At 35.3% G+C, this 27,621-nt stretch overlaps 4 protein-coding genes and 2 pseudogenes across 6 annotated transcripts; 2 read left to right on the top strand and 4 right to left on the bottom strand.

The window, feature by feature from the left end:
• Positions 1-186: 186 nt before the first annotated feature.
• On the top strand, positions 187-1,452 carry LOC111799607 (CASP-like protein 4B1). The gene is made up of 3 exons (XM_023683011.1): positions 187-819; positions 905-1,040; positions 1,123-1,452. The coding sequence occupies exons 1-3, from the start codon at positions 515-517 to the stop codon at positions 1,312-1,314; spliced, it is 633 nt and encodes a 210-aa protein (XP_023538779.1). The 5' UTR covers positions 187-514; the 3' UTR covers positions 1,315-1,452.
• Positions 1,257-3,978, bottom strand: LOC111799605 (putative pentatricopeptide repeat-containing protein At3g08820). Its single transcript, XM_023683010.1, has 2 exons — positions 1,801-3,978; positions 1,257-1,389 (listed from the first exon to the last, which is right to left on the bottom strand). Exon 1 carries the CDS (start codon positions 3,932-3,934, stop codon positions 1,868-1,870), a length of 2,067 nt encoding a protein of 688 aa, XP_023538778.1. The 5' UTR covers positions 3,935-3,978; the 3' UTR covers positions 1,257-1,389; positions 1,801-1,867.
• Positions 3,979-5,356: 1,378 nt separating this feature from the next.
• Positions 5,357-8,040, bottom strand: LOC111799597. 3 transcript variants are annotated; one of them, XM_023682997.1, is made up of 5 exons: positions 7,929-8,040; positions 7,539-7,803; positions 6,841-6,910; positions 6,631-6,718; positions 5,357-5,734 (listed from the first exon to the last, which is right to left on the bottom strand). In XM_023682997.1, the coding sequence occupies exons 2-4, from the start codon at positions 7,719-7,721 to the stop codon at positions 6,669-6,671; spliced, it is 303 nt and encodes a 100-aa protein (XP_023538765.1). In that variant the 5' UTR covers positions 7,722-7,803; positions 7,929-8,040; the 3' UTR covers positions 5,357-5,734; positions 6,631-6,668. The 3 variants fall into 3 exon arrangements, with proteins under 3 accessions (XP_023538765.1, XP_023538764.1, XP_023538766.1); XM_023682996.1 differs by having other exon boundaries at positions 5,376-5,627; XM_023682998.1 differs by having other exon boundaries at positions 5,376-5,627; positions 7,539-7,786.
• A 1,826-nt stretch (positions 8,041-9,866) lies between these two features.
• LOC111800187 lies at positions 9,867-17,201 on the top strand (annotated as a pseudogene).
• Positions 17,202-19,277: 2,076 nt separating this feature from the next.
• LOC111800186 lies at positions 19,278-23,845 on the bottom strand (annotated as a pseudogene).
• A 1,308-nt stretch (positions 23,846-25,153) lies between these two features.
• On the bottom strand, positions 25,154-26,280 carry LOC111801077 (PRA1 family protein B4-like). The gene has a single exon (XM_023685046.1). The coding sequence runs from the start codon at positions 26,136-26,138 to the stop codon at positions 25,461-25,463; it is 678 nt and encodes a 225-aa protein (XP_023540814.1). The 5' UTR covers positions 26,139-26,280; the 3' UTR covers positions 25,154-25,460.
• Positions 26,281-27,621: the final 1,341 nt, after the last annotated feature.

Here is a 27,621-nt window from a genome sequence, read left to right as displayed (position 1 = left end):
AAAGTCACAATATTAATCATTACGTAAAATATTTATTATTTTTATTATTTGATAAAATCTCTACATAAATTATTTATTATAGTTGATGAAATTATAAAAACTTAGTTCTCCAATTTAAAATTAAAGAAACTAAATAAAAAAAATAATGACACAATTTATAATTTAACTATAAACCTTTTTTTTTTCTTGTACACCAAAAGTTTTGTGGGCAGAAGTCAAGTTTCCATGAAATGTCCAAGCTGGACAGTTGGCACCACACGATTTACGCCACGTCACAAAGCCAACACACGTGATTGGTCCGAAGATTAGTTGGCGTGGCTTCTTTCCCAACTTCGTCACCCGCTTCCTAAACAGAGAAGCTGAGTTGTCGTTTCATAATGCCACCAAATATTTTAAAAAAAGAAACAAATCCAGTTTTCCCAAGAAAAGACTAGAAATTCCTTTTCAGTTCTTCTCACCGAAAAAAAAAAGAAAAAAGAAAAAAAGAAAAAAACCCCAATCACTAATTGTACCCATGTCAAATCCAGAAGACTCTGCAACGAAGCAAACGGCGCCGTCCGCGCTCCCGACGGTCAATGTCGGAAGGCAATCGCCGCCGCCATCTGCCAATCCGACTCCCGATGTCGAAATGCAAACGCCGGCAGCGACCAGTTCCGGGGTGTCGGAGATCCTGAGCCGGTGGGGGAGGGAAGATCTGCTAAAACGCCGCGTTTTGGCTCTGAGAGGATTTGGTCTCGTCTTTTCGTTGCTTGCTTTCCTTATCATGGCTTGCAATAGACATGGCGATTGGAAAAACTTCGACAAATACGAAGAAATCAGGTAACACAATTTCAGTCGCTTCGATTACAAACTTCTTTGCTGTTAAAAGAAACACAATTAATTAGGTATTGAAAAATTGAAACAGATACGTGTTGGCAATAGCAATTCTGTCCACTTTTTATACGGGCGCCCAAGTTTTTCGACAAATTCATGAAGTTTCAACTGCGATATCCATGTTTCCACCTCGAAAATCTGCCATAATCGACTTCATTGGAGATCAGGTTAAAGCCAATTTCGACAACAGTTCTTAATTTTTTGCAAATATGCCCTCCATCTCAACTGATATTAAAATCGGGTATGCAGATTCTGGCTTATCTGCTAATATCGGCGTCATCTTCAGCGATTCCGATGATCAACAGAATGAGAGAAGGCTCAGACAACATATTTACAGACTCATTGGCAGCTTCCATTTCCATGTCCCTTTTCGCCTTCTTGTCTTTAGCTTTGTCGGCCGCCATTACAGGATACAAACTCTCAACTCAATCTTATATATAATATAACTCCAAAATGCGTACCAATTTCATATTCTTCCTGTTGCCATGATTGTTGCTTCAACTTGTACACGCACGTCTGTAATTTTGATTGAATCATTCTTAGCAATAATTAATACCGTAAGAATCAAATTGAAACTAAGACTACTAGCAGAATCTAACAGTAATTGGAAGTTTAAATTCTCGTCTATGAACAATGTTTAATATTATTATTTTTATGATTAAGTTAACAAATTAGAACAATGACAGAATAATCTAATTAATATTATTATTTTTATGCTTAGGTTCGCTCCATATCGATGAAAATTGAGTTGACTCTTTCTGTGATGTACGAGTCAAGGAGGAATATATGAATGAACTAACAATATATCACAATGAATCTGAGACATGTCTAAGAAAAGTTTAAAAAATTTGATATTACTATCTATGCCAACAAAATTATAAACTCTAAAATTTAGTGTTCTATTTAGAAAGTGTTGAAAGGACTAACCTTGATTTTTAAGAATTAGTTTGTATGCGTAGGAAATGTCGTGCCCGGTACGCTTCTAATCCAAATTTCACCAATAATCTTTACACGAGCAAGAACCATCGATAAATGTATGAAACCGGTTGGTATCTCTTATGATGATCTCTCTTCCAGTGATCTTGGAAATTAGCTTTATGGCCTCGTGACAATCACCACATACACGGAGGTTTTTAACAACACGAATAACATGATTTGAAGGAGAACTTATCAAACCAAATGCCACAGCTAGCTTCTCACTGTGGCAACCAAGGAAATGTTCCTTCTCCTCCTCTTCTATGTCAAAAAGAACAAATTCTGTAGTTGGAACATGACCAACTGCCTTCAATTCTCTCCCCAGTTCATCAAGTTTTGCATATATTTTGTCGGACAACGAGTGTGATTTGTCTCCTACTAGAAACTCGTGAACGATCCCATCGATCTCAATCCAACTGCAGCCACGGATCTTCTGGATCCGCTTCTCCTTCATCGCTGAACGGATCTTTTCAGCTTCCTCCCATCGATGACTTGCAGAGTAAATATTTGATAACAGAACGTAGTTTCCTGAGTTCCATGGCTCCAACTCAATAAGTTTCTTAAGTACTTGTTCAGCCAAGTGGGAATCTCTATGCAACCTACATCCACCCAACAAGGCTCCCCAAACAACAGCATTAGGCTGCATTGGCATGCTGTTTATCAACCGATGAGCCTCGTCTAATAACCCCGCTCGTCCAAGCAAATCCACCATACATCCATAATGCTCAATCGAAGGGGTCAACGAAAACACCCGCTTCATGCTATTGAAATATCGACGCCCCTCATCGACAAAACCGCCATGAGTGCACCCACAGAGCAGGCCAATGAAGGTGTTTTCGTCAGGCCGAATTCCATGCTTCTCCACGAGGCTAAACAATGAAAACACAGCTTTGGCGTGCCCATTCATGGACAGCCCGACTATCATGGCGTTCCAAACTACGCGGTCTTTCTTCTCCATCGATCGGAAGATTTCCCAAGCTCGAGTCACACTACCACATTTAGAGTACATGTCGATTAAAGCAGTACCAAGGACTGGATTCGACAAGAACTCGTGTCGATCCATTAGACCGCTAGCCCAAATGCCTAAATCTAAAGCTCCTAGCCTTGCACAAGCAGACAGAACACCAACCATTGCATAACAATCAGGCTTCAAATTTTCAGACTGCATTTGAAAGAAAAGATCAAGCGCTTGTTTAGGCAATCCATTGAAAGCATAGCCTTGAATCATGGTACTCCAAGAAACAATATCCTTCTCCGACATAGCATTAAATATCAGATTAGCTCGCTCCATGTTTCCACATTTAACATACATATCCAACAAAGAAGTAGCTACAAAAACATTTCTAACAAAGCCACAATCACTTATATATCTATCAATCCACTCACCACTAGTGAAATCCCCAAGCTGAGCGCAGGCAGACAGAACTTTGACAAGAGAGAAGCTATCAGGCCTCAATCCCATTTCAAGCAACCTCTTGAATGCATCAATGGCTTCTCTAAACTGTCCACTGCCTATATATCCAGTGATAATAGCAGTCCAAGAGACCACATTTTTATCAGGCATATCGTCGAACACCTTGAGTGCATTCTCCAGATTATCACATTTTGCATACAAAGAAAGCAAACTGGTCTTCACAAACACATCATAATCAAAACCGGCTTTCACCACAAGAGTGTGAATCTTCACTCCCAATCGAATATCCAATTTCCTAGCACAAGCTTTTAAAACAAAAGGGAAAGTGAAATTATTGGGTAAAAACCCCTCTCTACGCATCGACCCATAAACGTCGATGGCATCGTCGAAGCAATCCTTGGAAACCAAGCCACGAATCATCGTGTTCCATAGGAAAATATTGGGCTCTTTGGCTTGAGAAAATACAAGTTTAGAATAATTTGTGCAACCAGAATCCAAGCCGCAAGATAAGAGCGTATTGAGAAGGTAGTTATCTTGGTCGAGATGGAGGCGGAGAAGGCGGCAATGGATATGCTTGAGCTGCTTGAAGCAGTTGACGCCATTGGCGAGGAAATTCTTGATCTCTAATGCTTTGGAGAAGATGGGTGAAGCAGGATTGGTGAGGATGGACATCAAGAACCGTGCCGCCTGAACCAAGCTTAGTAGCTCACACCGTAACAACCATGTCAAAGACATGGAAATTAGTCTTTTATTTTAGTCGTTTATTAATGAAAATTTTAAACCTTCAATAGTTTTTTATTTTGTTTTCTCATAATTCTCTTTAGTTTAAATANAAAAAAAAAAAAAAAAAAAAAAAAAAAAAAAAAAAAAAAAAAAAAAAAAAAAAAAAAAAAAAAAAAAACTAAACTTTAAAAGGTTAAACTTAATCTTAAAAAAAAAACTTTAAAATATTCTTACAACTATTTTATTATTTTTATGAAAAGCATAGAATTTTTACAATTGTCTTTCTGCTGGCGGACTATTTGCATGTCAAATTTAATTGTTTAATTAATTTAATTGTTAATCTGATTTAATTCTCTAATATATCTCTTAATTATCTCCATCTTCTAGTATACGTATCATCCAGATTGAGAAGGAAGGTCAGGAATAGAGTCAAAGGAAGAAGATGAAGATAGAGTAACTCCGTAAATAAGTGTTTTGGTTCTTTTATTCTTTATTATTATTATTATTTATTAAAACTTGACTATATAGTTATGCAAAACATCTCATAGACAGTTACGGGACAGAGGCGAGGAATAAAGTCAAATGAAGACAGAGGCGAGGAATAGAGTCAACTACGTAAATAGGTGTTTGGTTCTTTTATTCTTTATTATTATTATTATTATTTATTAAACTTGACTCATATAGTTATGCAAAACATCTCATAGACGGTCACGGGACTTGGTTATTATTATTTTTTTTTCTATTAGCTGTTGCCCGCTTTAAATTTCCAATCAAAATTGTTAAAGAGAAACCTAGGAGTGTAAAACAAATACATAGTCACAAATAAAACAAATACATAGTCACAAATAAACTTAAAATTTGTGAGTTAATATTAATGAAATAAAACAAATACATAGTCACAAATAAACTTAAAATTTGTGAATTAATATTAATGAAATGAAAAGATTTAAGACAGAAGTGATAGGTGGGTCATCGAGAATTTATTTTTCATGTTTTATTAATTTTGAATGTAGTTTTATTAATTTTGAACGAATTCAAGTTGAAAATCAACCACACAAAGTAAGACAACGACAAAATACTCTTTGTTAGTATATAGACGAAACTGATAATACAGCGTATCAGATACCCATAAACTTGAAAAACAACATTAATACTCTTAATCTCTTTAAAAAAAGTTATTAAAATTTTTTACTCGGGTATGAACTATAACCGATCTCCCTGCCTCAATGACCATCTCTGGTCCTTATTTAAAGAAGAATGAAGGTGAGATTTTATACCTTTTAACACAGCAGCGAGATAAAGGTGTTATAGGCTAGCAACTAACTAAAAAAGAGGAAAAGAGGAAAGACCAAGTAGAAGGCACCGATGTTCTTAAAAGAGAATTTGATTAGCAACTAAAAGAGTTCAGAATTTAATAATTATGCAAAAATCAATTGAAAATGTCTAGCAGACAGTGAACAGAGGCAACCTAAACAGAATAAAAAATGGATATAGGATTTAGCCTATTTGACCACAAATTCTTTGTAGAGTAAAGGTGAAATCAAAGCATATTACATCCGTTTAAATTCAAGTGCACGAATGTTGTTCTTCGCAGCTACGAATGTTGCTGAGCAAGTAGAGTTCCCCAAGTGAAAAGCACATCCTACAAAATCAAGTGTTTTCAAGGAAAGCACTTCGCCGAGTACAAGCTTAAAGAATTGCACAGTTTGGTCAGTTTGGACAGCACAAACAACCATAGCAAATCATGACCTGTAATTGCACATTCAGTATACAGCTAACTTGTCTCACAAACATCAGCTTGATTGGTGATGACACGTAAACATGTTTAGAGGATAAAACGATCATTCTAGATAGTCATCGAGTGGAAACTTGACTTGAAGCGTATAAGTCTAAGCTAATCGAATCTTATCTCAAGAAAAACAAGGGTTTAAGAATTTCCTTTTACAAAACAAAAACAAGAACAAGAAAGAGTCATCTTTTAGAAAGCAAGACTTGCATAAGACGAACATGAACGCCCAAGGGATATCAAGCATCATGAACAACAAACAAGTGACATGGAACATGTAAGGCAGAATATCCCTTTGTAACCAACATTTATGACCTATTAATACTTTTTAGTTCAATATGTGAGGATAGACATATACTCACCTCTTCGTCAATGACATCTACTCAAATCAATTAAGCTATGCTCAGATTGGCTTATGAACTACAATTTTAACTTCAACAAACTTGATATTCAAAATCATACAAATCCCCCGCCCAAAATTGTTCACGGAAGCTAGATCTAGAGCAATAATTAGATGTAGGAGAGAAAAACTAGAGATTACAATTTAATTACGTATTCAAGGTTTAGATAAAAGTAGCTACAATGTGGTAGGATCGAGTGGAGGGAGTTGTTTTCCAATAGACACGCCCCCCACCCTCAACTTATAGCTGAAGTTTTAAGAACTCAACAATAAGGTATATCATATCATCAAAAAAATAAAAGATCAATCCTTAAGCAGTAAGCAAAAACGTCATCTTTTACCGAATTTCTCCCTGTCACTAGAACATTTTCACATGTGCAACAGAGAATAATTGATGTCACACATAAGAGCCATAGAACAAGAAGTTAAATATCGAAAGACGGGTTGTGCTAAAGATACCAGTGGTTGTTTCGACATGACATACAGCACTGATCTAGTTAAGAATCGTGAGTCAAGTCATCTGAGTCCGAATCGCTAGCATTATAACCTATCACAATCGAAGTTAGCTTAAGAAATTAGCAAGAGATAATTATAGATAATGGATAAGGTTAGGAAAAGACATTAAAACAAAAAAAGAGATTTATATTCTTTAAAAAAATGCCAATCAACCTGGATGTTTATCACTAACTTTCCAGACGGATGACCGACTTCTTGATGCTTTTGTCATCCAAATTCTTCCCTGCAATCAAAGGCATTTGAAACCATAAAATTCCACTAAGCCAATAGGATTTCATCCAAAAAAAAAAACAAAAAAAATCAAATAATTAGTTCCTTTTTTATAACCATTTAGTTTTGGATTTCTGCTTTTGAAAATTAACCTTGTAAACATTATTTCCCACCTAATCTATAGTTCCTTGTTTTTAACTACTTTTTTAAGAACATGTTCAAAATTCAAGCAGAACTTCGGGAACAAAGTAAGTAGTTTTTAAAAACTTTTATTTTGTTTTGGAAATTTAAGTTCAAATGTATTTTCATAGAACGTGAAAACCTTACCAAAGAATTGCTAACAAACAAGCATAATTTTCAAAAATGTGTCAGAAAGACATTAAGAGATGTTCCAATCTCCTCAAAGTTGCAACAAATCCAGAAATTACAGAGAACCAAGCAACCTGAGAAAACCGATAACTATTTTTGGCCAAAACGAAACAGAATTTGCAATATTTACGAAGCATATGGTTGACCAATAATTCCCACATATATCAGTATAATAACCACAGGAATTTCAATGAACTTAAGTTCTTGATTTCGTCAAAACTGGAGGAATTAAGCAATAAGGATCTTCGTTAATTGATAGGAAAGAAAGTCACCTTCTGAGCATCTCTTGGAATGCCATAACCGCTATAATACATTTGACCAACCAAGACCTGCATGTTGATATCCCCACGCTTGGCCTCTGTCAAAGTATCCTTAAACCATCTTTTGACGCAATCAGAAACAACTTCTGATAACGGAACACGATTCGAGGCTTCTGTTCCTCCGCTAATCTCCATTCTATTTCAACACGATCGGCTTCGATTAATCAAACGAAACCTTGACTTTGTGATTTGGCGAGATTCTGAGGCACCGAAAACGCTGCTTTGTGAAAAATCATTGAACCGAAATCGATTTCATGAAAAACGAAGAAGAGATTAAGAAAAATTAAGTTGTCTTGAAGGGATTAATGTAAAAATTTGATAACGGAATCGGTTTTTCTTTACCTTCCTTCTTGCCGGTACGGAAACTGTTTTCCTCTGGCTCGTTAAAAAAATGGAAAAGGAAAAGGAAAAACCCAGGAAAAGGGTCTAGCGTCTGGAAGGTTTTGAAAATTGAGAAGGATATACTGACAAAAGAAGTATAGTAGGGGCTTGTTAAAATGGGATCTGCTTGAAACGCCGCCGTTTAATGTGAACGTGTTCGCGCTGTGTGGCGCGTGTTACGATCAACCCCTAATCCAAAATACATTTATAATGCTCTATCAAATATTTATTTCCAATATTTGTTATATATATATATATAGTAAGAGCGTACTTTCAATCTCACTTTTGTTTATGATTTTTAATATGAAAGTCTTCCAAAAAGAAAATTTAAAGTTCAAAAGGATCTTTGAAGAGGATCGGTAAGCTCTAGAGATTGACTATAACGAGTGGTGGTTATCGACTGGTGTACAACCAAGACTATGAGCAACAAAGTGGGGTGTCAAGGGAAACAAATATGATTGGTGATCACTAACCCCACATATTGCATTTTTAATGCTCTAGTTAATTGAGTCAGCCTTAGTTCCCTAAAACACCTACTTATTGAGGTGCTATTGGACAAGGAATGTAACAGCTCAAGCTCACCGCTAATAGATATTGTCCTATTTTGCCTTAGTTTTCTAAAACACCTACTTATTGAGGTGCTATTGGACAAGGAATGTAACAACTCAAGCTCATCGCTAATAGATATTGTCCTCTTTTCACTTTCCTTATCGGGTTTCCTCCTAAGGTTTTTAAAACGCGTTTTGTTTTCTAAGGAGAAGTTTTTACACCGTTGTAAATTGTAAATAATGTTTTGTTCCTCTCTCCAACTGATGATGAATCTCACAATCCATCCCCTTCGAACTTCTCTCTAATTGATGTGGGATCTCACGATCAAGGAGTTGAACTACCTTCTTACCTTGAGGGAATTGAGCATGAAGACAGACTAGTCAAAGCCATAGAATCCATATTGTTATTATTTGAAGACTAACGAATCAGTATCAGCTATAAGTCGAACCCTAAGCAGAGAAAAGTGTCTTGTTAACTTTTTTCAAGCCAACGTCAAGTGTTGACCCTAAGGTGATGGTGCATCGACTCATCATTGACGTAGACTTCAAACATGTATAACAAAACGATCCTTTAACCACACTCGAAATGAAGTCATTGTTGAGATGGACACACTAGAGAAAAAGTTTATTTAAAAAAATTCACAACTTTCGATTGCCATCCCTGTGGTGTTAATTTGGAAGATGAACGAAAAGTGGAAGGTATAGATCGACTTTATCGACATGAATAAAGTTTGTTTAAACGAAAACTTCCCTTTTTCTAGAATCAACAAACTCGTAGATGCAACTACTAAATACAAATATCATGTTTCAGAGATCTTACTCTGAGCCTAATCAAATCCATTTGCTTGTTACGGACTAGAAGAAAACCTCATTCGTCACCAACTGAAAACTTTATTGCTATAACATGATGCCTCTCGATTTAAAGAATATAGGTACGACATCTAAAAGGATAATCATAAGATGTTCGGTCGTCTCATTGGCACTGACGACGTGTTGGAAAAAAGTTGGAAGGTCAACCGAAGCCAATCTAGCGGAAGTTCAACATATATAAATTAAATTAAAAAAGTTGGCATTGACGACGTGTTGGAATACAATATAGTTTCATTTTTTTTTAATTAGTCTTACTTATTTCTTTAACCTTTGAAATTTAGTTGTTTCAATGTTTTTCCCTGACCGTTAGATTGCAAAAGTTGTGCCATTGATTCCGCATATACGCGACACGTGTAGTCACACTGATTTATACTATAAGCACGGAACACTTGATCGCACCCTCCACGTTTCTTCACCATACTGAGAGTCCCTCTTCAGCGCGTTGAGAAGCACCTCATTTCGCGCCTTTTCTTATTCTTTTTTTGAGATTTTACACAGTAAAGCACAGTCGCTCTGTTCGCCTCTCTCGCGATTGTGAGAGAGTTCTCGAGAGAGTGAAAGGAAACTTCATTATCGCCTGAAGAATTTCATTTTAGATTTTGTGGAAGTAAGAGTTGCCAGATATTGTGATCTCTTATCCTAATCCATCGCTGTGAAAATTTGCTTTGTTCCGACGGCGAGGTCTTCATTTGTATAGTTCGCCTCAAGACGGAAGGTACGTCCAGATAGCGAGAATCTCGTTTGATTTAGTGGTTTTTTTATTATTGAAAATGATTCGATATTGTTCTCGTTTTATAGTTGTAGCCATGGATTTCTGGTTTTTAGTTTATTAGAAGTTAGCATTTAAGAAACCTAGTGATATTTGAAGTGCTTATTCCTGTTATCGTTCTTCTTCCGAAGTCTGGTTAGTGGTTTGCGAGTGATGCTCGCAGATTTGATGCCTTAAAGACGATAAGAACTCCTGGCGAAGTCTGCTATGTATTTTGACATGCGCTTTCGGATGTATCATTAGGCACTTGTTCATATTAGTTAGATAATCTCTGGAATTTAAATATTTTCTTCTGAAACGAATTGTACTCTGCATTTCACTCTAGGATCAAGTTCTCAAATACCTCGTGATCGAAGAATTGTTCATTTCTTTCAGATAACATGTTTTTCCTCTCCTGTGCTTAATATTTTTATATGCTTACCGTTTGGAATCACGCCAGAGACCTTCATGAGTACTTTCATACTGTCATGGTAGAAGATTCGCTTTCGGATGTATCATTAGGCACTTGTTCATATTAGTTAGATAATCTCCGGAATTTAAATATTTTCTTCTGAAACGAATTGAACTCTGCATTTCACTCTAGGATCATGTTTTCAAATACGTCGTGATCGAAGAATTGTTCATTTCTTTCAGATAACATGTTTTTCCTCTCCTGTGCTTAATATTTTTATATGCTTACCGTTTGGAATCACGCCAGAGACCTTCATGAGTACTTTCATACTGTCATGGTAGAAGATTCGCTTTCGGATGTATCATTAGGCACTTGTTCATATTAGTTAGATAATCTCCGGAATTTAAATATTTTCTTCTGAAACGAATTGAACTCTGCATTTCACTCTAGGATCATGTTTTCAAATACGTCGTGATCGAAGAATTGTTCATTTCTTTCAGATAACATGTTTTTCCTCTCCTGTGCTTAATATTTTTATATGCTTACCGTTTGGAATCACGCCAGAGACCTTCATGAGTACTTTCATACTGTCATGGTAGAAGATTCGCTAATTTCTCATTAGATTTTGTAAATGTCGTTATTTATACAATTTCTTGTTACTAATTGTTTCTTTTGTCCAGCCTTACAATTTACATTGTTTTTGTTTTTTCCCCTCTATTTGTGGAATTTCTGGAGTTCGGGAAGATCTTTTTGCATTTTGACATACTTTTATGTTTGTACTTTGTAATCGGTGTAGTTTCAGTTGTTCCTTTTGTGTTGCACGTTAATGATCCTTAAGCATTTAAGTGTTTCATTTTTACCTTCTCCTCACCGAATCATTTTGACATTATTATATAGCATGCTATATAAATACTGTGTGATCTCTACCTTCTGGTGAACTCAAGTCATCAGCCAACTATGAATCAACTTTGACCAAATATGAATCACCACACAAAAGGTCAATTTGTTATTAACATTATTAGTGNTTCTTCTGAAACGAATTGTACTCTGCATTTCACTCTAGGATCAAGTTCTCAAATACCTCGTGATCGAAGAATTGTTCATTTCTTTCAGATAACATGTTTTTCCTCTCCTGTGCTTAATATTTTTATATGCTTACCGTTTGGAATCACGCCAGAGACCTTCATGAGTACTTTCATACTGTCATGGTAGAAGATTCGCTAATTTCTCATTAGATTTTGTAAATGTCGTTATTTATACAATTTCTTGTTACTAATTGTTTCTTTTGTCCAGCCTTACAATTTACATTGTTTTTGTTTTTTCCCCTCTATTTGTGGAATTTCTGGAGTTCGGGAAGATCTTTTTGCATTTTGACATACTTTTATGTTTGTACTTTGTAATCGGTGTAGTTTCAGTTGTTCCTTTTGTGTTGCACGTTAATGATCCTTAAGCATTTAAGTGTTTCATTTTTACCTTCTCCTCACCGAATCATTTTGACATTATTATATAGCATGCTATATAAATACTGTGTGATCTCTACCTTCTGGTGAACTCAAGTCATCAGCCAACTATGAATCAACTTTGACCAAATATGAATCACCACACAAAAGGTCAATTTGTTATTAACATTATTAGTGTTCAGTTTTCATACTTCTGCTAATATTTGCTTTTTTTTTTTTCCTTCTGCTTCCGTCAAATAATTTTACGCTCTTCTTCCAGCTTTGTAGAGCCAAAAGTATGTAAAAAATAAGTTATCTCGACTAGATGTGGTTTTCCACTTCAGAACCTACTTCTTCTTTTTACATGTTTTCATAGCAGAAATCCGGAGATAGTTAAAATGGACAATGAATGTAATTCCAGGGGATGAATTTGTTGTGCGGGATGACACGTGTGACTTTGGTTACAATGTGCAGNTCGAAGAATTGTTCATTTCTTTCAGATAACATGTTTTTCCTCTCCTGTGCTTAATATTTTTATATGCTTACCGTTTGGAATCACGCCAGAGACCTTCATGAGTACTTTCATACTGTCATGGTAGAAGATTCGCTAATTTCTCATTAGATTTTGTAAATGTCGTTATTTATACAATTTCTTGTTACTAATTGTTTCTTTTGTCCAGCCTTACAATTTACATTGTTTTTGTTTTTTCCCCTCTATTTGTGGAATTTCTGGAGTTCGGGAAGATCTTTTTGCATTTTGACATACTTTTATGTTTGTACTTTGTAATCGGTGTAGTTTCAGTTGTTCCTTTTGTGTTGCACGTTAATGATCCTTAAGCATTTAAGTGTTTCATTTTTACCTTCTCCTCACCGAATCATTTTGACATTATTATATAGCATGCTATATAAATACTGTGTGATCTCTACCTTCTGGTGAACTCAAGTCATCAGCCAACTATGAATCAACTTTGACCAAATATGAATCACCACACAAAAGGTCAATTTGTTATTAACATTATTAGTGTTCAGTTTTCATACTTCTGCTAATATTTGCTTTTTTTTTTTTCCTTCTGCTTCCGTCAAATAATTTTACGCTCTTCTTCCAGCTTTGTAGAGCCAAAAGTATGTAAAAAATAAGTTATCTCGACTAGATGTGGTTTTCCACTTCAGAACCTACTTCTTCTTTTTACATGTTTTCATAGCAGAAATCCGGAGATAGTTAAAATGGACAATGAATGTAATTCCAGGGGATGAATTTGTTGTGCGGGATGACACGTGTGACTTTGGTTACAATGTGCAGTGTATTATTTTAGTTTATGATTTTGACTAGATTTTTTTTTTTCACTCCTATATATGCCTGAATGAATTCAGGAAAGAGAGCTCTATATTTCAAGGCCGGATCTTCTGCTTGATTGAATGCTGCTGCAGTGTCCAGAATTTTGAGCTAGTGTGACCTTGGAAGCGTAACATTTGGATGTACAAACAGCATATGAAGGAGTGTCTTTCCAGCCAGCTTTTTGGTTCGTATCCCCAACTCAATTGATATTTTCTGCTTTTCTTTCCCTTTTTCTTTTACTTCTTTTACTGGTTTATATTTACACTTCAGCGCTTTGTTAGCTTAAAGAACATCATTTATTTTATTGGAAATTACACGGTGATATCCAATACTTTGTTCTTCTTCCAATTTTCCTTCCCTCTTCACTCTATGATTATCCTCTTGTTTTGTTTCGTTTCGTTTTTCTGCCCTTTGATACTAACATCTCTATTTTCCATCTGTATAGGTTTGCCTTCCCAACACTTTTCATATGTGTAGAATATCGATCCTGGTTTGCCTTTGTTTCTATTCAACTATAGGGAGAGAAACTTTTCATATGTGTAGAATATCAATCCTGGTCAGACGAATATTAATCCATATGGGTGGACTACTGATGGTTCAGAGAGAACACTTTATCCAGCTCAGGTTTGACCAGAAAATTTCCATACTTGTGTTGTCTCTCCTAAGTCGCACGATTTTAAAGATACTCAATGGTCATCACCAAGAAAATGCGGTTCACAGTCTTGTTCGGAAGCAGTGCCAACCTTTGTTAGAAAATCTGTTCAGACCTATAATTACAACTATGCCCCATTCATTTCTGGTTTGGGCTAGACCATGCTCAGACAAATAAGTTTATCTCTTTATTAGCATCTCAAGCCGTGGCTCCACATGTACCACAATTTACAATGAGGTGGAGACTTTTTGTACAGGCCTCCCCTCCTTGGAAATAAGGGATGAAAGTGAAAGATCAAACCACAAAATTCGGAGGAGCACTTTGACTTGGCAAGTCAAGTATCAGATGCTGTAGATGTTACTTCCTCATTAGACGCAGAAAACAGTGCATTTGGTGCTCATTCTGATGCAAATGAGGCCAATGGAGAGGAGAACTACCGAGTATTGCATAAACTACAACTGCCTATAATCATGAAAATCCAGTGTTGCCTTTAACAAGTGAGACAGATCATACTACCCTTAATAAGGACATGAATTTGGAGAATAATGGTAGTTTCGGTGAACCAATAAAGTCCATAGAGAGCAATGAAGAGGACTTTGGTTCTGTGACTGAACTTCAGTCTCTCATTGCTAAGGTAGTTACGGTATTGCATATATGATTTATATTTTTACGTATCTCTGAATCACGGCGTCTAATGTGTATTTTAATACTTCATCTCTCTGGTTGTAATTGGTTCAGGAGATACAAGAGCTAAAAAATTCTAAAGCAGATCAAGCTAAGAAAATAGTTTTCTTGGAGGAAAAGCTGGTACGTTTCTTTCTTTTTTTTTTTTTTTTTTTTTTTTNTTTTTTTTTTTTTTTTTTTTTTTTTTTTTTTTTTTTTTTTTTTTTTTTTTTTCTCTTTATCTCTCTTCTGCTTGTACGTGCATATGCTTCTGTTGCGTGGTTGAATAGTGAGCTTTACGTTTTTGGCGGTGGTTATGGTAGTGCATGGCATAACACTGGTATTGACTTTTGCTCATATTATCGGATGTCTTTGTTTGTGTAGTAAAATAATTTCTCTCATTTTCATTTTTTGTTGTTGAAGTTGGATCATATAACCCGGAAACCGATGATTGGACTATGTGCCCTTCTGTAAATTTGGCCAAGGGAAGCCTTGGAGGAGTTAGCATTGGTAACAAACTATTTGCTGTTGGTGGTGGAAATGGCATTGAATCCTACTTAGATGTTGAAATGCTTGACTTAGATCTTGGACTATGGATTTAGACAAGGTCCATGCTACAAAAGGTAAAATGGTTATTTCTGCACGTCTCTTATGTTTAATTTTAAGTTTATCCACCTTCTATCTTGTTCCAAAAAATAAAAATAAGTTTATCCACCTCTTTCATAACACATGTTTCATTCGGTTAATTTTGCAAAATAGTTCTACCAAGTGTTGATTATGAGAAACAAATTTGCTTGGAGTTTTCTTTTCTAGCTTAATGGTAGGTCATTTGCCATGCTCGACTTAACCTCGGATATAAATCCATGCGAGGTCAATGCTACCGAGTGAAAACATATTCTTTGGCCAATTTGTCTACTTACCTTCTTAACCATTGCAGTTGCATTTTATCTGTTCACAATTTTTTATTCTCTTTTCTTATGAGATGTCAACAATTTATTTTCACTGCTTGATTATTTTCTTCCGCGATTTGCTGTTTCGGCAGTGGAGCTCAATGGCGTGCTTAGGTGGGCTTGATGGCAATGACTATTTGAAGTAAGATATCAGGACTTCTTATCTTTTTTTCTTTTCTTATCCATAAGAGATTTAATCAACGATCTCATTTGTTGCCCTTTGCATTCAAACTTGAGTTGGCTTGAAAGGTACAAAAATAGTTTTCATGGTCTCCCAATCTCTGCCTTTTCAGAACTGCTGACAGATTTGATATCCGAGAACATTCGTGGACCCAAATCCTCAGTATGAATGCAAAATGAGGATAGGCCATTCTTTGGTTACTTCAACGAGAAACCGTAAGCCATTTCTTGCACTACATTTTCCATGTTTTGTTTACTAGCTTGTGTTTAATATCTAGCATGTGGTAAGTTCTTTTTTCTTTCTTTCTTTGTTACATATAACTCTCCTGTGAAAAATACTTGCACTCTTTATTTAGATCAATCGAGAAGAGATTACACTCTGTAGAATACTACTATACTTTGCTACTTGAGACTAAAAATTTCTAGAATTTCTAGGGGTGATAAAAACATGGGTAGGGTAGAGGAGTATTTATAATAGATGGTACACAATTTATTCCTAAAATTTTAGTTATCTCTATTTCATTTTCTTAAAATATTTACATCATTTTTCTAAAATATATAAATAATAGGCTCATACAATTATTGGGTAAATCTCTAAAATATATAAATAATAGGCTCATATAATTATTGGCTAAATCTAATTGGGTTAGGGAAGATATCTGAACAATGAATAGATTAATGCTACACTTGCAAGCATAGTTTATAAATTTTCACATCCATGTTGGTAAATTTGTCAGGCCCGTATTTAATATTCTATACCGTACTTCGTAGTTATGGTCTTGGGGGATTCGATGGAGATTCCATGGCTTCGAGCGTTCGAGTATCTCATCCACCTTCGAAATTGTGGATCGTTGAGGAACCCATGAAAAAGACACGAGGATTGATATGCAGCAGCTGGAGGCATCAATGAATCCATGTGCATAATTGTGGCGGTAAGTTAATGATCTACCATATCCCTTCGTTCAGTAACTCCGAAAAATCAGATTTTCTTATAAAATAATCACAGCGATACTTCAAAGTACATTGCTCTGCTTACCATGAGGTTTGAATTTAAATTAGAATTTTTTGTATTAAAATATTTAAACCATAGATTATTATTATTATTTTTTATACGGTTATAAATTATTATTTAAAAAAACGAATATGTGCTGTGCCATAAATGGAAGTGGAAGACCCTACTGCTATTTTGCTATATAGGTTGAGAGTTAAAGGGTGTGGCTGGCAGGAAAAGACGTCGAGGGTTCTAAAGAAAAGCTCTACTTGCACGGTAATTTGGTAAATAATACTGAAATTCGATAGCTATGAAGATTTTCTCTTGAATAGAAAAGAGGCGGAGGCGTAAGTTACCGACTATTGATCTCACACATATTTGACTAGTAAAGTTTAGTCAAAATTGTTTGACAACTATTTTTATTTTTTATTTTGAAAAGTTAAAAGCCCATCTGATTTAGAAAATGTTTGTTTTTTGTTTTTTATTTTGAAAAGTTAAGCCTATGTGATTTAGAAAATGTTTGTTTTTATTTTTTTTTATTTGTTGAGTAGAAAATTTTGGGTTATGGAGTAGGCCTATATATAATATATATAGTAAATGACTATTTATGATAAAAAAAACAAATAATAGAAATATATATGTTATCTAGTAAAACTATATATACTATAGGCACGCATCTATTGTTTATACATAGCTGAAGTTTTCTACACGGTACATACGAAGTTTATATATATTTGAAGTTTTTTTGCTAGGTTATAGTACCATATTTGTTACGGTACATACTTGAAGTTTTTTTGCTAGGTTATAGTACCATATTTGTTACCGTACATACTTGAAGTTTTTTGTTATGCTATGATACCATATTTGTTACCGTACATACTTGAAGTTTTGTGCTATGTTATACTGGAAGAGTTTTTGCTATGTTATGGTACCATATTTGTTACCGTACATACTTGAAGTTTTGTGCTATGTTATACTGGAAGGGTTTTTGCTATGTTATGGTACCATATTTGTTACCGTACATACTTGAAGCTTTCTGCATTCTCTTTTATTATACATACTTGAAGTTTTTTTGCATTCTTTTTGTACATACCTAATTATTTATCTCTTCTTTTTCTATATTATCTCTTCCTAAGTTTACTCAGTTTTCTGCTTTCTTTGTATTCTCTGTATTTTCAATTCATGTATTCTCAGTTACTTGCTGCTTTTCTTGCTTTTTCTGTATTCTCAGTTACTTGCGACTTTTCTTACTTTTCCTGTATTCTCAGTTACTAGTTGATTTATTTTCTTGTTTTTCCTGTATTCTCAGTTACTAGTTGATTTATTTTCTTGTTTTTCCTGTATTCTCAGTTACTAGTTGATTTATTTTCTTGTTTTTCCTGTATTCTCAGTTACTAGTTGATTTATTTTCTTGCTTTTCCTGTATTCTCAGTTCCTGCTTTTCCTGTATTCTCAGTTCCTGCTTTTCCTGTATTTTCAGTTCCTGCTTTTCCTGTATTCTCAGTTCCTGCTTTTCCTGTATTCTCAGTTACTTGCTTCCTGTATTCATGTATTCTCAGTTCTTGTTTTTCCTGTATTCTTAGTTACTGCTTTTCCTGTATTCTCAGTTCCTGCTTTTCCTGTATTCTCGCTTTTCCTGTATTCTCAGTTACTTGCTTCCTGTATTCATGTATTCTCAGTTCCTGCTTTTCCTGTATTCTCAGTTACTTGCTTCCTGTATTCATGTATTCTCAGTTCTTGTTTTTCCTGTATTCTTAGTTACTGCTTTTCCTGTATTCCTGTATTCTCAGTTACTGCTTTTTCTGTATTCCTGTATTCTCAGTTACTGCTTTTTCTGTATTCCTGTATTCTCAGTTACTGCTTTTCCTGTATTCTCGTATTCTTAGTTACTGCTTTTCCTGTATTCTCGGTTCCTGCTTTTCCTGTATTCTTGTATTCTTAGTTACTGCTTTTCCTGTATTCCTGTATTCTCGATTCCTGCTTTTCCTGTATTCTCGGTTCCTGCTTTTCCTGTATTCTCGGTTCTTGCTTTCTTAATTACTGCTTATTCTCAGTTCTTGCTTTTCCTGTATTCCTGTATTCTCATTTACGTATTCTCAATATCTATATTTTCAGTTTTTGCTTTTTCTATATTCTTAGTTTCTGCTTCAGTTTCTTTTTGTATTCTGTTTTCTCTGTATTCTCAGTTTCTGCTTTGCTCTTCCTGTATTCTCAGTTTCTGCTTTGCTCTGCCTGTATTCTCAGTTTCTGCTTTGCTCTGCCTGTATTCTCAGTTTCTGCTTTGCTCTGCCTGTATTCTCAGTTTCTGCTTTGCTCTGCCTGTATTCTCAGTTTCTGCTTTGCTCTGCCTGTATTCTCAGTTTCTGCTTTGCTCTGCCTGTATTCTCAGTTTCTGCTTTGCTCTGCCTGTATTCTCAGTTTCTGCTTTGCTCTGCCTGTATTCTCAGTTTCTGCTTTGCTCTGCCTGTATTCTCAGTTTCTGCTTTGCTCTGCCTGTATTCTCAGTTTCTGCTTTGCTCTTCTTGTATTCTGAGTTTCTACTTTGCTCTGCCTGTATTCTCAGTTACTGCTTTTCCTATATTCAGTTTCTTTCCATTTGTGCTTTCCTGCATTCTCAGTTTCAAAGTATTTTATGAAAATGAGTTGGGTAAATAATTTCATAAAATTGATAATAAATAATGTTATCAAATATGCTCCTGACAATTTATCTTGTAATTTTTTAAACTCCACAAAAAAAAATTAATAATTTTATTTATAACGTTGACAAATGATGCTTACCCAATTAAATGACAAAAGGTTATGTGTGTGAGAGAGATATGCTTAGGCTTAGGGTAAAAATGATAAATAAAGTGTATTTCATTATTAAATTATAAATTAAGAGGTTTGAAATGAAAACATTCTAAAATGTTTTCTCCCGTATAATATCGGTAACGACTTCAATTTTTCTTCCAAAGCCCATATATAGAAACAAACTGAATCATCCTTAGCTAGCTAAAGGTTCTAAGCAAGCCCACATGTAATTGAAATTGAACAAAATTATGATAGTGCTGTACTCATTTAATCATGAACCTATTAGCACACAATCTTTTTAATGATTTATCCTGTCAGTGCCTCTAGCCAACCACTGCTTAATTAATTGTGCATAAAAAATTATATTGAAAAAAATCGATAGATTGTGTTGAGGAAGCAAACAAAGAAAAGTCCAAGTTTATATATACGTGTGTATGTATGAATATGTATATATAAATCTAAAAATTAGACGCGATTGCTCTAATTAATTCCATGTTTCTTTCTATAATGAGTTCGAGTAATAATAATAAAAGTGCAACCAAAATTACCAAGGAATAGCGAATTCACATACCTGGGAACATATTGCCTTTATTGCATCAGTTATTGCCAAGGTTATGCACTCTCATGTCAACGCTATTTATAAATGACAAGTGTCAAGGTTAGCAAAGCCTTTAGAAACAAAAACAACCAAGTGTGTAGGTTTCTTTTATGTTGTTCTCGAGAATAAAATATTTGAAGATGGAAAAAGGAAATACCTTTAAAAGAATGATTAATACGCAGAGCTTTGGATGTCCAAGGTATCTCCAGGAGCAGTAAGCATTTGAACTATATATAAGATGGATAAGATGGATGCCTTACACTTGATATTGCTGATTTTCTTCGAATCTCCATAACAATTTCTGCATGACGGAATCATCGTTCTTTAAATATTACAGACTGATATTCTAATTGAGCCCTACGCAAAACCAACCTTCGTTGATCATGGAAAGATATACGTCCTTCTCTTTACAAATGTGTGCTGGATCACGTTTTGGACCTCCACGGCGTTCATTAACTTCAGCATTCTCAAACCAACATTCAAGTCCTAGCTATAAAATGAGAAGCTTTTGGAGTTTCTATAGAATGGAACAATATATGTAAAATCTCTAACCTCGTCACAGCCTCCCAAGGGAAGGAAATCCAAAAGATAAACTGGCTTGTCATGTTATCTAAAGTGATTCTAAGCCACAACTTCCTCTCACTTGGAACATTGTGTAGGATAATTTGGCAAGGAATACCAACGGGTAGTAGTCCTGGAACAAAATAGAGGGGGTTTTCATAGTCATTATTATCTGGAATCACTAGTTCTGCCTTGACGGGCTCAAGTTTTTCGGAAATTTCTAGATGGTTAAGGGTGAAAGATTTAACCAGTTTTCCCAAGTCAAGTGAATTGCAAGAAGATTTAGGAGTAATGGTGCCTAGCTTCGACAATCCTATTTGAACTTCAGATACAAAAGTTGATCGAAATGTACCCCTATATCTCCCCATGCTAGCTTTCCCAATAAGAGTTCCCATTCTTCAATTCTACGAGGACTAATGTTTTGAAGACATCAAATTCCATACCTTTGCAGCCAGCTTCTTTATCTTGAGATACTGCATTGTAAAAGCTAAGGAACCACTGTATCTGTCCGTTTGATACGTGAATACTCCCAATGCTTCCTTGCAAAATCTGCAACGACGAAAATATGAGGAAGTAAGACCAAAGATGGTCAAATATGAATACTTGCCTGCCAATGATTAGGATGAGAACTAAAGAGAAAAGGATAAAGCATTTTTTGGAATGATGAACAGAATAAAAGTAAACCTCCATTCCATGGAAAAACTGTACCGACACTACGCAAAAACAAACATCCCCCACCCCAATTAACTTCCAAAAGCCACCCCAACAAGTGTTTGATACACTTGGAGTATAGTGACTAAAGGCACGATTTAATGCAACCAAAGGGCAGAACAGAACATAGGTAGCTCAAAAACTTCTATGATCTATCCACTCTGTTATTTTGCCTTATCACCGAACACTAAATTTTTCTTTCCACCTAAGATAAGAACAAAATTTCAATAGCTCAAAATTTTCAGGGCATTGGATTGTTTATCTTTTTTCAAAAAAAAAAAAAAAAAGGAACATTGACTTTATCAGCATAGGCAACTGACCTTGTACGTTCTAATAAAAGCTTCATAGTATTACCATACGTAAAGAACAATTCATTTAGTGTATGACCTCAAAAAAAGTTCAGCAAAGTAATTGATATACAAACCTCAAAGTCTTGCACCATAGTCTTGATAGATTCTATGGCATCACCATCTTTGAGCTGCTGCACATGTATCTTGCAGGCGTCTTAAGAGAAGCAATGGCAAGTATATCTGATTTACAAGACGGGATTTCATTCTGTAAAGCTTCTATTCATTTCCTGGATTGTCTTTTATCTCTCTCTCGAAAAAAAAAAAAGCCAGTGATTGTCCACTTAAAATCATTTAACACTGCAATCTAATAAGATAATGCGTTTGCAGGAGGATACTGAGAATCATTATGGTAATGGTAAGGTGCTTAAACAAGCAAGATGAAAAACTATCAACGAAGGCCTCGTGGCGTAAAACATGAAGAAACTACAAGATTAAATTTAGAAAAGAAAAGCGTGACAAGAATGATTGATTACAACGATTTTGGAGATATAGGGGTACATTTCAATCATATATACAAACATAAGTTACCTGATAGAATTCATCTTCTACTCAAGACTCTCTAGGAGAAGCTTTATAGAAGGAGATCCTCGGAAACAATTTCAAACTTCTTTATTGCATAAAACGCATTAGCCCTGACCTTCATGCTCATATCTCTCGTCATGGAACAAAGATGATATTACCAATACAGATATCGGAAGAGTCACTTTGTAGCTACAAGTTCGAAAATCGAAGCACTCACTTTAAGCCTTAACTCAAGGAAAGCACTTCCTAAAGTTCAGTTAGCATGGGAAAATAGCGATCACTTCCTTAAAGTTCTCCTAAGGAAATGTGACCTGTCCACGTGTAAACACTATTCAAAGTGTAAAGTTCTAAACACTAAACATGAGAACTGAGAGAGACGGACATGGAAAAGAGAAATCGCATCTAAAGTTACACACAACCAAGGAATGAATACCTAAAACCGAGTCGTTTCACCGCAAGCAAAGAGAAAAAGCCTATCCAGAGACAAACCAGGACTAGGTCCAAGTAAGTTTGTCAATCTGCACACCACACTAATGGTATCCAAACAACTTTGTTCTAATAGTAACAGTAAGAGTATTCATACATGAGCATTGAAAAGACAGAGACAGTCGTGAACATGTGAAAAAGTCACAATGTACTCTAAATTCTTCATATTTTTGTTCTCAATCTTCGTGAATGAGAAACCAGCTTCATCGAATGGATGAGTGCAAGAGATGGAACTACCTATATGGAATGGATAATCTCAACCAAGCAATCTAACGAGTTACGGAGAAATATTATGTATCAATACAACTCTAGATGAAAATGATATCTCAAAATCTAGTTAAGAACAGCACCGTAAACAATAAATGATAACTTCTTCAAATGAGTAAATATCAACAATCCAGAGAAATCAACAGCATAGTACACTTTAAACTTACGTTACCGAATATTTCATCAGACAAATAGTTTCCTCTCTGGACTATGCGCCGCAACCATTAGATCTCAGGTGATGACCTGTATCAATCTCGAAGAGGTGTTACTGCTAAAGGAACATGATATTCCGTGTATATATCACAGTAAATAATTAGTGTTCGTCATCAACTCATCAAACATCTATGTATATATCAAATAGAGGACTATGAATCTTAAGGAACAGCGACTTACTACCGAACTGAAATCACTTCATAACAATCTTCATGTTGTAAAAACAGAATCAATGAAGAGAGATCTGGAGAACGAGTGTCTTATAATGCGTATCGCAGATGATCTAACAAAATGTTCCACGTCGTTTAGAAGCTCAATAGCACGCAATAGAAACCTTCAATCATGCTGCCGTCTTCGAGAACTCTATTCCACAAACCTGCAATCTGTAACAGCTTTTCTAACATAATGATACGGATCCTTCGTAAACCCTAGGAAAACAGTGAATAACTGCGATGGCCTTATTTGGAACCTCTCGGTGTTATTGTGAGGCCAAGGTCTGATGGACGCTGAAGGAACAAAGCAAAGCGAGAAGAATGACTGATCGTCGAGTTCGTCAATGACATAAACGAGTTCCGGATCCCGCTCCGCCATTGATGCTGCGAAACAAAGATTCAGCGATATAGCATTTGATCGCCGCGAGGATCGTCAAGTCGAAGTAGAGACAGAAAGGTAAACAACCTGAATCGAGATCGACCTTGGCTTGGTTCTCAACTCTGGCACGATGAATATAGAATTGGTTGTGGCCTCCTTGGTTCCGTCCGCAAACAAATAGCACGGAAAGGGAATTGCAGAACCTTGAAAGAATGGCGACGGAGAGGGATTGGCGGGAGAATGAACGCAAATGCGAGGCAGGACGGTGATTTTTTTTTAAATGCATCTTGAATTTTGTTTTTGCATTTAAATAATTTTTTCCCATTTTATTTAGGCGTCTTTGCTGACTTGATTAATTAAATCAATTTTTATTTTTAATAAAAAAAGTAAATTATTTATTTTTAAATATTAAATTAATATTCACTCCTCAATTTAACATGTTTTTCAAAAGTTATATTCTAAGATTTAAAATTTAAAATAAATGTATTAATTTTAGAATTTAAAATAAATGTATTAAGAGGATTAATGATCTAACAACAAACAGACTAATATCTAAGAGTTGAGTTTGAATTGAATTCTCTAAGACCTAATTTACCATTGTTCTTTCACGAGTCACTAGCTCGTCTCCTTAAAACTTATACACAACTCATAAAACAGATCGAGTTCATGTAAGGTCATAAATTTGTGTTGTCGAAATCGATAAACACAAGCTATACACAACTCATAAAACAGATCGGGTTCAAGTAAGGTCATAAATTTGTGTTGTCGAAATCGATAAACACAAGCTTGATTGGATTTACATTAGGTTGTTGTAGTGGGTTTAAGATTTATAAACGTGATTCTTGTAGTGGGTTTAAGATTTATAAACGTGATTCATACACTTGGCACATAGTTTCGAGATCGAGATCGAACCTACGTCGAATGAGAAACTGTGAGCTTCTAAAACCTCCTGTCAAGCTATAATAAGGCTACAATTTATCATACCCCAAGAATCCACTAACCAAACTCAGAGGGCATAGATTTCAGTTTCTATAAGTTTCTATAATCTATTTCTTGGCCAATCCAACCAAAACTATGCCAACTCAAATTGAATAAATCATGACATTAGAAAATTTGGTAGCTTAATGTTCAGCAGATCCCCTTAAATGATCTAGCTGCTGGATCGGAGGAGAAGATGAACAATATGAACAATATATTCCAATTTACGGAAGAAATGAATCACAGACCCAAATTTCTTTTTGTCAAGCACCCCAAATCTACAAATCAAACAAGCATATCACAAACCACTGGCATGGAAAATGTGCGAAGAACTCCAGAACTTGACGAATAGGACAATTAAGAGAACAGAATTCCACAGTGTGTTATAACAAAAATCGAATACAAGACATAGCGATATCCATAGTAAAAGAAGAGAGGGAAAAAATTGAACACATAGAAATCGTATGCAGTATGATAATCTATCTTAAGGTAGAGAGCAGGTCGTTGATATGAAATTTTGCACAAAACAAAAAAAGAAAAATATAGCTGTATCTTATTTCGTCTACGCCAATTTTCAAGATTCAATGCCTTTACTGATACCGGAGCGAAGGCGATTCCATCCCTTGATCTATTCAAATCACGTGCGAGCAGCCACAGGCACGGCGGCAGCGGCGGCGCTGGAAGCCGCGCTGCTGAAGAACGAGAGGAATCCGGTGGATTCAGTTACTTGTTCGTCGAGGAAGAGATCCTCAGGAACCCTAAACGCACCATGGGCACAGACCAGACCCACACCGACCATAAGAGCCGAGACGAGGACCGATCCAACACTGGTGAGGAACACGACGAACACGCTGAGCAAAACCAAGAGAATTAGGGTTTCGCTATCCTTGAATGTGCGGCCAAATAGAACCAGCGGCTGATCCGACGGGCGGAAGAGGTAGAGGAATAGCCACGAGGATAAAAGCCCAACCAAAAGGAGAAGAGAAAACGGATGAGAAACGAGGGAAAATCCGAGGATCAGAGCAACCACAGCGAGATAATTGACGCGAAAATAGGAGTAATTCTTGCGGATTCGCAGAGTCGCTTCGGAGAACGACTCAGGCTTCGAAAAGGCCGTCCGATCCGCAACTTCAGCCCATGATCTCTGCTGGGAGAGGCCGTGTCGGAGCGATTCCGTTAGGTGGTTGATGAAGGCGCGAAAGGCCGGCGTGGTAACAGGGGCTTGAGATTGAACAGAACCGCCTGAGGCAGCCGCGGGGACGGTGCCGGATTGAGGATTGGAGATTGGAAGTATGGCCGGGGAGGAGGAAGCCATTGTCGGTGGATCTTGAGACTATTGGAAAATGGTAATCGCAGGCGCGAGAGAGGAGATTGTTAACGAAGGATGATTCTCCCGTAATTTAGTCGGAAGGGAAATGAAGGAAGGAAACTGACGATATAAAGCCTCTTCTGCCGATAAATAGTGGAGAAAAACGCGGTCGGGCGGAGGTTTTATTCCGTAAGGACGTTCCTTCGCTGTGGTTTCCTTCTATTTCTGATCGTGACCGTCCATTCATATTGATTTGATCGGTCAACCAACGGTAATGATTCATCTTTCTAGTTGGTAAAATATTCATTATTCAAATATTAGAAAAAAGTATATAATTTTATTCATTATTCAAATATTAGAAAAAAGTATATAATTTTATTCATTATTCAAATATTAGAAAAAAGTATATAATTTTACCTTTCCCTCATAATTGTTTTTTTTTAATTCACCTTAACCTTATTATCATGTTTATTAGATATTTCAATTGAATTATTTAAATAAATTTTACATGTAATTTTAATTTTGCACTTTAAAATTATTTCCATATTTTATTCTTTCTTCTATAGGAAGGCAAATTTATTTGCCTTAATATCGAAGCAAAGTATTGACCAAGTACCATTTTACATTTGTGAACTCACCCTTAACGTGGGAAGGTTGACATTTAATTATAGTATTATAAATTTCATTTTAATACATGGAAAGTTGCGTAAAAATATAAAATTAACGTGAGACTTGTTGATTTAAATTAAATTATTTATAATAAAGTTAGATATTACGCTAATTAATATAAAAAAAATGATAAAATAAAAATGCGAGAGTAATACACTATTGTATAGATTGATTAATACATTAAAAAATATATATATAAACAAACATATTTATATGGCTATATTAACTTTTAAATGTATTTTATTTTGGTCGATGAAATTATTCACTGGCTCAGCAATATCGCTAGAGCTGTTAACTGAGCTTCGATGGTCGTTGGATTATTATTGTATTGTGATACTTTTCATGTTGAAAGTCGTGCCTCTGTACGGGGGTTTGACCATATTGGCTATCCTTTCTTCTTTGTAGTTAATATTTGGAGGATATATTAGTTATGAAATATATTTTAAATATTCTATTAATACTTTTACTTTATAATTTGATTAGTATTATATTTTATTTTATTCTCAAGATTTAATTAGTTTATATTTTCTTTATAGGTATTAGTGGGTAACTTTATTCTATTTAAACCGTTATGAATATCAATGAAGATTGAACTTTCGATCTCAATTCTATTTCTCATTCAACTTTACTTTAGTAATAATATTTTCAGATGTATTCATTTTTTAGTGATAGATATTGTGTCAATATTGAACAATTCAATGCTGGGAATACATTTGTGTTTGGAAATTCTTGAAAAATTATATAATTTTGGATCCAACTACTCGATATGAGTTCGGGTTTTCTAATACAATAAATGTCAACACCATTAGCTATGCTTGTT

Source organism: Cucurbita pepo, chromosome LG08, assembly GCF_002806865.2.
Source record: "Cucurbita pepo subsp. pepo cultivar mu-cu-16 chromosome LG08, ASM280686v2, whole genome shotgun sequence".
In the NCBI taxonomy this organism is placed as follows: Eukaryota; Viridiplantae; Streptophyta; class Magnoliopsida; order Cucurbitales; family Cucurbitaceae; genus Cucurbita; species Cucurbita pepo.
The sequence above is the reverse complement of the archived record's forward strand: the minus strand, read 5'-3'. Positions and strand labels throughout refer to the sequence as shown.